Below are 12,126 nucleotides of genomic sequence, written 5' to 3' on the forward strand. Positions count from 1 at the left end.
ATGCTCTCAAGTGTCTTTCAGGCAGCATGTCATATATGTTTTACTCAGGAGTGGCTTTGGGTAATAAGTCACTCTACAATAAAGGCTGGATTGATGGAGTGCTGCAGAATGATTCTTCTAGCAGGTTCTCCCATCTCTGCAGAGAAACACTTATAGATTTACAAAGTTCCTTGGACTTCATGTATTGTTTTTTGCTCTGACATACTGTTAAGTATGATACCTTCTATAACAGGTGTGTGCGCTTTTCTAAATAATGTCCAATAATTTGAATTTGCCACTGGTGGACTCCAATCAAGTTCTGGAGACATCTGGCCGACCAAAGGACAGATGCTGCATCTGAACTAAGGGTCTGAGTACCTTGATTAGATATTTTTGTGTTTTGTTTTCAATAAATTGGCAAACATTTCTAAAAACGCGTTTTCGTCATTATGGGACATTGTCTGTAGATTGATGGCATTTCTTATAAAATAAGTCAATGGAACTACAAATTACGAAATCATAGCGCTCAGTGAATTTTCTCCGCCCCTCCAGGCTGCCATAGGGTTGTGGTTTGTAGTAAAAACCACTGTGTGCCTGTGTGTGTGTGTTTGTGAAAGACAGTAGGCTAAAAGAGAGAGAATGTGCGCGAATGCCTCACACGATTGAATTGATAGCAAATTGGAGTACCTCCCCTGGACAGCCAAGTTATTAGCCTACAGCAGTTGCCGCGCTTTCACAACATGTAATGTAGTGAAGACCAGTTGTCTCATTGTGACACTGCTGCAACTGCGGGCAGAAGCAAAGCACCATCTAGTCGCTGCTCTGTGTTTTGTTTTGGTTTCGGAGGAGCGCACGGGCGGGCACTGATTAAGTAGCCTCAGCAGCGCGTTAATAAAACACAATTTGACAAGACAGTACATCTGTAGTCGCTATATGAGACTACTGCTAGACTGGGAATTTAACTATACTCCAACAAAATGACAACGGCAACAGACATGGGGTCCACGAAAATAACACCCGAGGTTCTAAAAGAGATGTTACAATATTATAACTTGACGCGACAAGAGTTTATCGATTCTTACAACATACAGCCGCTGGTCTACATTCCCGAGCTACCGTCGGGTGCGAAGACTATTTTTGTGATTATGTATGCTATCATTTTTGTTTTGGCTTTGGTTGGAAACAGTTTGGTTGTCTACATAGTTGTGCGTAAAAGATCCATGCAGACGGCTACTAATATTTTCATCTGTTCTCTGGCGGTAAGCGACTTGCTCATCACTTTCTTCTGCATACCGTTCACCTTGTTACAGAACATCTCCTCCGAATGGCTAGGAGGTGAGTTCCATCAAGGAAGAACGAATTACTTTTGTGGTTCCATTAAAACCTGTCTTCCCTGTAGGTCTCCTGTGCTATCATTGCTAGTAAATCGTTCAACCAGTTAATTACTTTAGAGTAGTACATTATTTTCCATAAGATTGTATTCGTGTTAACGCTTCCATGTAGGGGATTTGTGAGCTTTCATTTACATACTGTAATTTACATTTACTATTTAGCGATTAAAGCTACATATCTTTGTCATAAGTACATTTTTACTGAATATAATAGTTGTCAGGCAAGTAATTACAAGTAAGAGGAACGTTTGTGTTAGTTCATAATGCAAGGTTTTTGGTGTTTATTTATTTCATTTAATTTACGGTGAGTGAAGGAGGGAGGCTTTGGCGTTTTCAAAAAAGTAACGGTGTCAAACGTTTTTGGCCGGTAAGGAGGGTTTTACAAATTGTCTTCATATGCTCAATAGGCTACTTGGAGAATCATGAGGAGCACTTTATCCTTCGTCCAAAATCAGGAGAAACGCTATTTCCATAGTTTTTTTTTGCTCTTAGTAAATTATATTTATTACAGCATGGGGTTAATTACATGACTTAAGGGTTCACATTTTCAAGGAAGAACAAATATAACATTCGTTTAGCAAGGTTCTCGTTTTGTCACTGAGCACATCAGGCATCTTTTGCCTGACGCGCGCGGCGAAGTAGTCATGGGGACTAAAAAGCAATACGTGTAAAATAAAGGTAAAGTCTGGTCATACACCGTAATTTTGCCCCGTTATTAAATTGAGAGACATAATGTGAGAGAGTTGGGTTGACCTTATAGCAACCTGACTCACTGGTGGTCCCAGAGGACAGTAGGCAAATGGTGGTTTTGGCGCAAGACTCCGTTTGAAAGTAGAGTATTATAAAGGGTGTTTTGGAAACAAACAGGAGTTGTACCCATTATAATGTTTTCTACAATCAAGTAGTCTTTTTTTTTTATCGTACAAAATTAATTTTCAGTAATCAAATGTAGTCAAATGTAGTCACAAAGATACACCCGTGCATCCTAGACTTGAATAACTTTTTCAGATTAAGACTCCTGAGCTAAGTCAAGCTCAATGGTAAATTGATGAACACAAAGTCCATAATGTGGAAAAAATGTAAGATGCAAATTTTGTTACAAAATAATTACAAATACTCATTCTCCTGATTTAATCCATTTTGATTTAATTGTAACACAAAATATGGACAAGTCTAAGGGAGGTGAATACTTTTTCTGTGAATATTCAAATCCCAGATGATCTCATATTTGACTTGGCCAAACTTTTCATTGGTTTTGTAATGCAATTTCCTCTCTGTTCCTTTTCAATGGGTCACTCGACAAGACTCATTACATATTGAAATTACCTTTACATTGAGTCCACGCCCACATTTAGAAAACTTCTGAAATCTGACCATTGGCATTGTCTACTCACACTTGCAGTTTGTATTTGTTTTGTCTTGCTTCTAAGCAATGACTTTCCAACAGCTATTTTACTGAGTAGAATGTAGTCACTACTACTAGTTGTCTGGTTGTTCCCCCTATTGATCTTAAACTGTACACACTAACTAGTCACTACATTTCTGTCTGGGTTCATTACTCAAATTACTTCTAGGCCAATGAATGATGAAACTTTCAGCGGGAGAGTAAGACATTTCAGACAGATTCCCCTCAGTATGTCAGTTATGTATTTTTCTGCATCGTTATTCCATAGATAGAAATGAGAGCGTGTTCATGACGGACACATCCAACATCTCTTTCTCCCGTCGTAGGCGTACTGGTCTGCAAGGCCATTCCATTTGTCCAGACCACGGCTATAGTCACCGGCATCCTCACAATGACCTGCATCGCCGTGGAGAGGTACCATGGAATCGTATTCCCCTTGAAAATGAGGAGGCAGTACACACCGAAAAGAGCATACAAGCTGCTAGGTATGCTTGGAAAAAAAGACTACACTCCCTATGAGTTGGTTAGTGGGGGGGGGGGAGATAAATTAGGAGGGAGGGTTGTGAGGAAGAAGCAAGTGGAACAGATAATGCAAAATGTTGATACTGTAGGTACAGACATTGTGAGAGAGTTTCTTAAGTCACAGCTTACATACTGTACACAATACACATGTATAGAAGTTAGCTGTACTCTCCCAATATGTTAAAAGTGGGACGCTGCATTTAGGAAGACCTTGTGCCTGTCACAAATGGCACCCTATCCCCTGGTTAAAAGTAGTGTACTATATGGTGAAAAGGTTGTAATTTGGGAGGGAGGAAAAAGATAATTTTGCACAGAAATTCACTATCGGGGAACAATATAAAAATTGTGTGCAGTGTTTGATAAAAAAAAAAAAAACTATTCAGAAAATAACTGGAGTTAAATCCCAAATGCCTTGGTTTCTTGTGCTGACACTCATCCCTTGTTTGGTTAGGACTGGTGTGGAGTGCATCCGTAGTGGTGGGATCCCCGATGCTGTTTGTCCAGCAGCTGGAGGTACGTCACCTGAACACTGCTAGCTCACAATAAACATCACAGCATCTTCCGAAGAAACCAGATCTGTTGTAATGTCACTGCACCCCTAGTCCAAACCGAGGCCCAGTTCTCCAGCGTTTGGTTCAGACTCCTGTACCAGAGTGCTGACCACACTAGTGTACACGCGTCGGTGAGGTCAACTAAAGTGACCGCGTCAGAATACCTCCACGCAAAACCCTAAAACTTATTTCCCACCTGTTCCTAGGTGAAGTATGACTTCCTGTACGACCACCACCATGTGTGTTGCCAGGAACGTTGGCGATCCCTGACCCACAGAAAGGTGTACACCACCTTCATCATGGTGGCCCTGTTCCTGATGCCGATGGCGGCCATGCTGTTTCTGTACACACGTATAGGGATAGAGCTGTGGATCAGGAAGAGGGTGGGGGACTCCTCTGTCCTGAGTACCATGAACCACAGAGAGGTCATCAAAATATCCAGGTGCTGTCCAGAGACGCATGCCTTTTAGCCCTTTCCTGATACAGGAAAGGGCTAAAGAGTGGGAGATGGACTTGTGGGATGTGAATGGTTGAATTGGAGAGAGCACTTTGAAATGCATTTTATGTATAAATTGTGCTACATCCAGTAACATTTTATTAGAACGTGGCGGGAGACTTGTAGATCAAACCATAGATCTGTATGTCTATTAAGATGACTGGCGTTATTAGCATTACAGCCAGTCAGATCGTTTTTAAAAAACATGTCTGTTGTGTTGGAATGTTACCCATGATGACGTGTGTTTCTAAGTATTGGAGAACGAAAATTAGCTTGAGAAGGAAGATGTTGAAACATATTCCATTGATTTTCACAGGAAGAAGAAGCGAGCTGTGAAAATGATGATTACCGTTGTGTTGCTGTTCACTATTTGCTGGGCACCATTTCATACAGTCCACATGCTATTTGAATACAGTAAGTCCGCTCTACTACACCACTATATTAACAGTAGGATTCAGACTGAAAAAGGCAATAGCCCAGGGTTTAAAGTGCCCATATTATGACTGCTTTTCAACAAGTTAAAATAGGTCTATAAGTTCCATAAAACATGTTTCTGAAGTTGTTTGCTGGAAATAGCTTGTAGGAAAAGATTCTTACCTCCCTCGATTACCCTGTTTCAGTCCCTTTCAAAGTGCTCTGTTTTCTGCTGCTCATTGCATATTCATTAGCTGCTGCTCCTTTGCCCACGCCCACTCTAACTGTTACCATGGTAGCGGGGAGAGCGTAGTAGTAACGTAATTTGCGCATGTTTTGCCCTAGACAACGCTAATATATTCCCGTTTGTAAATATAATATTATAAAATATTAACAAATGCATTATTCTAAAGTATATCCGGCGGGGGATGTGTATTGCTTGACCGACTGAGTCTCCGGGTTGGTTAGCGTTACCTTGTACTATGTGTCAAAACACTAGCTAGCTAAAATGTTAGTTTGCCAAAACACTTCTTGGTTAGTTCATGTAGAATTGCAAAATAAAGACAGCTAATTGTATAGAACTACTTACATGTCCCTCGTCTGCAGGTATTCCACGCACAGTTAGAATTGCGCACTCTTTTAGCAAAAGTTTCTTGACTAATCCTGCCTTGTACTGACCGAAGTTGGAGAAACAGCCCGTCTCAAAGTGGTTAGCACAAACCGACAATTTTTTGCCAACTGTAGCAGGGACATTGCCTTCAAAACTGAATTCAAGCCATGCCGCTCTTCTGTTCTCTGCGGCTGGGACGCGATGGAGTGTTTTGTGCTCCTCTTTACAGCCAACAACAGCATAGTTTAAGTGGTGCTTCGACATGGTGCTTCTGAATCAGTAACAACGTGGAGGATATCAGAGAAGAAGTTACTGCTGTACCTGGTGGGTGAAGCCTATAGACGGTGGAGACATTAGGTATGCTCTGTTGGGAGGGGTGGAGGGTGTGAATATTCAAATTTTTGTGTGACGTCACAGTCCGAGGAGTTTTCGAACAGCTCACCCAGAGACTGAAGATAGAGGACATTCAGAAACCCATATCTCACTCAAAACAGCATGGATGTTTTTTTTTCTTCTAATTTTGTATGCGTGTGGAAGCACCAGAGACACAAAAGAACACCCCAAAACCCAGAAAAATAGATTTTTTCATAATATGGGCACTTTAAAGCATAAACGATCATGATCACATAGGATTACAATCACAGTCATAAATATTGCCGTGATTTGCGAGGCAAGTGCACATTTTCGGTATACTTGCATACTGATTTATTAATCTCTTGTTCAAACCAAACACATAATTCTGGAACACTGTCTTTTCTTCACATCTAGAAAACCTGGAGAGCTACGACGAGGTGACGGTGAACATGATCATTGCCATCGTCCAGGCGATTGGGTTCTCCAACTCCTTCAACAACCCCATCGTCTACGCCTTCATGAACGAGAACTTCAAGAAGAGCTGCGTGGCCACCCTGTCCCACTGCCTCAGGAAGAACTCCGACCAGCAGGGAGGCGCTGTGGAGGCACCAAAACACCAGTCCGTGCGGTTCATTAGACCACTCAAGAGGGAGGCCTTCACGGAGACCATTGGTGGCGGGAGTGTTGGAGCCCAGGTGCAGGGCGAGCCAGGAAACGGAGAGTCGTCTTCGGCCTTTGCCGCAGAGAATTTAACTGTGAACTCAGAGCTACCTGCGAGCAGCGTCGATCTGTTGACGTAGTTTCTTGTTGAAGCCGTTAATATAAAATGGGAAGCACAATGGGCAATTGGTGCCAAAAGTACAGTTGAAATGACTATGACCCTGCTGATTAAGATTGGTCGACTGGAACGTCAGCTGGTTTTCTCACAGTACCCTGGATGTCCTTAGGGAGTCCCTACTGATGATTTTTCAACAGTGGCATTTGATTGTATTTTACTCAACAACTCTGTGACTGAGAAAATACTGACAGGATGGTTTATAGAGGTCTAAGCGAATGGAACGCTTCTGAGTCAGAATGGGTTTGAATTCCACTGCTTTTTTGACTCCTCTCCACCTTCCACTTTTCTGTCTCTATAATAAAAACCAAAATTACAAACAAGTGAGATTGTCCCATTAAAAAATACCTTTAAAATATAAGTAATAATCATGATGGCACAATCTAGGGAAAGATGACAAATGGATTCGTTTTATGAATTTGAATCAATCACCTTTAACCTTTTAGGGCCTCAAAAGTGGCATATCCATGTGGAAAGGGTCTTTCTCAATGTTGAAAAAGTTACATCACACTCAGAAGACAGATATCGACTTGGTTGTATGTGTGTGATCAAATCAGCATTGAATGTTTTCTCGTTCCTTATTTTCTTTACCAGAGCCCTGATGGTGGTTACACCATCCTTTTCCATCTAGCCATGGCAGTAGTTGGACACAGTGGATCATGAATGTCTCATCAACAGACTAAACACCTTGCTTCTCTGGTTTCATGTCCATCTGACAGACGAGAGGAATTTGGCCCTTTTGAATCCAAACCTGTCTAATGTATTTACAATGACTAATGTATTTACAATGTCTAATGTATTTACAATGACTAATGTATTTACAATGACTAATGTATTTACAATGACTAATGTATTTACACAGAGCTCTGTTCCAGGGCCACTCCTGTTCCGCCTTCACCTGCTCCCACTTGGGATGTTTATCAAAGGATTTGAACAACTGTCATGTTTGTGCTGATGACACTCAATTACATGTCAGGAGTGAAGGGGCCTCTGAGAGGGTAAAAAACCTGACACACCGCCTAGATGTAATCAAGAGATGGATGCAGTTGAACTTTGTGAGCTCAGTTGCAGCAAATCATAGCTGGAGATTATTGGTTTTAAAATTGCATGGGTGCAAGTTGTGCACATCCTTCTGGATAATGAATGCCACCACCTGCTTTTTTCCAAGGACCTAAGTGAGATTTGGTTTGTGAAATGAACATGTCAAAATGTTAATCTAACAAGAAAAAAACACTTAATAAAAACTTAAAAACTCTTGAATGGTGCTTGTTTGTTACACAGAATTGTATATCTGCTCAGGATATAAGATTTAACTAGAAGATTTAACTAGTTTAAGGTGAAAATAACAGATTTACTAAAGTCTTGATCCTAATTAGAAGTTAGGGTAACGCTTTATTTGAAGGGGTGTGCATAAGAGTGACATGACATTGGCCTGATACTATCATAGTCGTGACATGACACATGAAGGAAACATTATTAACGTTTCTGAATGTTGTCATTAGGTGTCATTCGGATGATTATGTCATTTATTTATGCAAGGTTGACATTGTTTGGGATGTCTTTGTTATGACAACTTGACATTAACTAAGACAAAATATCCTTTCAATGTCTTTGATATGACAACTTGACATTAACTGAGACAACATCACCTGTCAATGTCTTTGATATGACAACTTGACATTAATCACGACAACATTAGATTAGATTCAACTTAATTGTAATTGAACAAGTACAGTACAATGAAATTGAAGGAGTAGGGTAGCATGTGCAACTGAAATGCAGTGATAGCACCAATGAGGTTCCCGAGGTAGACATGTACATGTAACAACAGAAAACTTAAGACTTGGCAAGGCAGTGTCAGTGTCCAGTAGTACAAAGGGTGGGTATGGTTAGTGATGGGTCACCTAGTTCAGCAGGGTTACAGCAAATGGAAAGAAACTGTTCCTGAGCCTGCTGGTGCCGGAATGAAGAGACCTGTACCACCTGCCTGATGGAAAGAGAACAAACAATTTGTGGCATGGATGTGAAGGGTCCCTGATGATGCCGCACACCCTCTGCAGACACCGCTTGTGCTGGAGATCGACGATGGCCGGGAGCTCGGTACCAGTGATGTGGTGGGCGGTTTCCACCACCCGTCGCAGGGCCTTCCAGTCGGCTACGGAGCAAACACCAAACCATGCTGTGGCGCAGTTAGTCAGAAACATAACCTGTCATAAACATGTCATAGCAGGCCTGATTATCAAACTTGAAGAAACTATTTAGCTTTATGTGTTAGCATTAAATACAACTGTCATATGTGGTTGGTTTTGACATTGGATGTCATGAGACCATTATAATTGTGTCATGAATACTTTCCTTGACCTCAAGTAAAGTGGTACAATTTAGACTTGTCATAAAGATGTCATGACGTGTTATAACACTGTCAAATGCATTCATAACAGTGTCACAAATATTTTTCTTTAACTCAAGTACAGTGGTACAAATTGGACTTGTCATAAAGATGTAATGACATTTTATAACAATGTCAAATGCATTCATTACAGTGTCATTCATAATTTTCTTGACCTCAAAGACAGTGATATAATTTGGACTTATTATAAAGATGTGGCAGCCTCTCTGTTTTGCAGTTTTGTTTTCAAACCTACAGGTGCTGGTCATATAATTAGAATATCATCATAAAGTTGATTTATTTCAGTAATTCCATTCAAAAAGTAAAACTTGTATAATGCATACATTCATTCCACACAGACTGATATATTTCGAGTGTATATTTCTTTTAATTTTGATGATTATAACTGACAACGAATGAAAACCCCAAATTCAGTATCTCAGAAAATTTGAATATTGTGAAATGGTTCAAAATTGAAGACACCTGGTGCCACACTCTAATCAGCTAATTAACTCAAAACACCTGCAAAGGCCTTTAAATGGTCTCTCAGTCTAGTTCTGTAGGCAACAGAATCATGGGGAAGACTGCTGACTTGACAGCTGTCCAAAAGACGACCATCGACACCTTGCACAAGGAGGACAAGACACAAAAGGTCATTGGCTGGCTGTTCACAGAGCTCTGTGTCCAAGCACATTAATAGAGAGGCGAAGGGAAGGAAAAGATGTGATAGAAAAAAGTGTACAAGCAATAGGGATAACCGTACCCTGGAGAGGATTGTGAAACAAAACCCATTCAAAAATGTGGGGGAGATTCACAGAGTGGACTGCAGCTGGAGAACCACCACGCACAGACATATGCAAGTTTCAGCTGTCGTATGGGTTTCAGCTTTCGTATTCCTTGTGTCAAGCCACTCCTGAACAAGACACAGCGTCAGAAGTGTCTAGCATGGGCTAAAGACAAAAAGGACTGGACTGCTGCTGAGTGGTCCAAAGTTATGTTCTCTGACGAAAGTACATTTTGCATTTCCTTTGGAAATCAATGTCCAAGAGTCTGGAGGAAGAGAGGAGAGGCACAGAATCCACGTTACTTGAAGCCCAGTGTAAAGTTTCCACAGTCAGTGATGGTTTGGGGTGCCATGTCATCTGCTGGTGTTGGTCCACGTCAATGCAGGTCCAAAAGTCAACGCAGCCGTCCAAAGTCGGAGGTCCAAAGTCAACGCAGCCGTCTACCAGGAAGTTTTAGAGCACTTCATGCTTCCTGCTGCTGACCAACTTTATGGCGATGCAGATTTCATTTTTCAACAGGGCTTGGCACCTGCACACAGTGCCCAAGCTACCAGTACCTGGTTTAAGGACCATGGTATCCCTGTTCTTAATTGGCCAGCAAACTCGCCTGACCTTAACCCTATAGAAAATCTATGGGGTATTGTGAAGAGGAAGATGCGATACGCAAGACCCAACAATGCAGAAGAGCTGAAGGCCACTATCAGAGCAACCTGGGCTCTCATAACACCTGAGCAGTGCCACAGACTGATTGTTTACATGACTGATTAACATGACCTCACCCGTACTCTGCTCTAATATGAGTCTCCAGAACAACACTGTTTAATTTATTCCGCTATGGAAGGGATGTTCCTGATAAATTGTAATACATTTGCCAATAATAGATCTAGACCTACTGCATTCTTATCAGAAATAAATGTAATGACTTGGACTAGCAACTATATCTGGTGACGCCATCTAATTTAGCAACACAATAATGATTAACATATTGGAAAACCATAACTTGATTTAAACCTGTCGAAGCGAATTGCACGCAGTCAAAACCAGGCCGTTCTCTATGTTTCAATTGAGCTACAAATAAAAGTCGAAAATCAAAAGGCACCTGCAAAACAAAAAAATACATGGGTCTGTAAGCTGCCGAAATTCTTTAGCAACTTCCACATACAGCAGCTCAATGGACAGAGGAAAGAAGGCATTCGACAATCCTAGTGACCTCACATTCCTTGCAGGCGGACGACTCGGATCTTAGGTCCAGGGGCACTACCCCGTGCTATATTGAACCTCCTGGTAATATGATATTTAAATATTGATAATGGCTCAATCATCCTTTCAGCTCCCACTCTATTCCCCATGGTGTACATTTACTTGGAGAAGTAGCTTTAAGTTAATAATCTGACGAAAACACACATTTATCTTAGATAACACGTGATGAAAAAAATGCCAATGCTGTTTTACCCAGTCTTACTATGTAACCGATATATCTGATGAGGAGTGGCTGATTAAACTATGAAATAAAAGTAAGAGGGGCATACTATGCATTATACAGCTAACTGATTCATAATGAATAAAGATCATTTATTATTTAGCAAATAGACGAGGTTAATGGTAATATGGTCCCAGATCTGCTTTTCCTGTCCATGAAAATAGACCTGACTTGGTGGCAGACTGCCACAAAGGCAAAAACATGAATAATCTAGCAATTTTAGCACAAAGACTTTTAGCAAGTCAATATTGAATTAAGTTTCATTATTTAGAATGTTTTTGTCTGGCATTCTTCAAATAAGAATTAAGGTGGGCTTACTTAAAGCTGCACTAGGATCAGTAAAAAAAAAAGATAAATTAACATTCCTCAGGCACTGAACTGTCTGTGTTGTTGAACATCTCTTAGAGGGCCTTATTTGCTTACACGTTTATCTGGGACAACTCTTTTTTTTTTACTGAAAAAATCCTACCAAGTGCAGCAGTAATGGCTTCCTTCTTGCCATCTTACTCTAGACGCCAGATTTGTGTAGTGCTTGGGAATTCGTTGTCGCACACACTGACCAGTTTTGGCCACAAAAGCCTGTAGCCTCTTGGTAACCATCTCATCGTTTTCCTACTTGCCAGTTGAGAGGGACAGCCTTATCTAGACAGGGTCTGTGTGGCGCCAAGCCCTTAACTGCCTTGATAGTGTTCCAAGGAGATGTTCAAGTCCTTTACATTCTTATAATATCCATCTCCCGATCTGTCTTTCCACAACGGTCTCTTAGTTCGTTTGAAGGTTGTGTGCTCCTTGGGTGCTCATGCTCTGTAATTTACCGCAGAGCTGAGGGAACCTGAGGAAAGTGCTCAATCTATTCCATCATCATGTGACTCACTACAATTTAACCCACGCAGACCGCTTTACCCTGAAGTGTTT

The 12,126-nt window shown here is 41.1% G+C and overlaps 1 protein-coding gene across 1 annotated transcript; it reads left to right on the forward strand.

Annotated features, from left to right (window-relative positions):
* The first annotated feature begins 771 nt into the window (after positions 1 to 771).
* LOC105009204 (pyroglutamylated RF-amide peptide receptor) lies at positions 772 to 7,812 on the forward strand. The gene is made up of 6 exons (XM_010868629.4): positions 772 to 1,314; positions 3,102 to 3,260; positions 3,749 to 3,810; positions 4,055 to 4,290; positions 4,661 to 4,758; positions 6,137 to 7,812. The coding sequence occupies exons 1-6, from the start codon at positions 957 to 959 to the stop codon at positions 6,520 to 6,522; spliced, it is 1,299 nt and encodes a 432-aa protein (XP_010866931.1). The 5' UTR covers positions 772 to 956; the 3' UTR covers positions 6,523 to 7,812.
* Positions 7,813 to 12,126: the final 4,314 nt, after the last annotated feature.

This window comes from Esox lucius, chromosome 6 (assembly GCF_011004845.1).
Source record: "Esox lucius isolate fEsoLuc1 chromosome 6, fEsoLuc1.pri, whole genome shotgun sequence".
Classification (NCBI taxonomy): domain Eukaryota; kingdom Metazoa; phylum Chordata; class Actinopteri; order Esociformes; family Esocidae; genus Esox; species Esox lucius.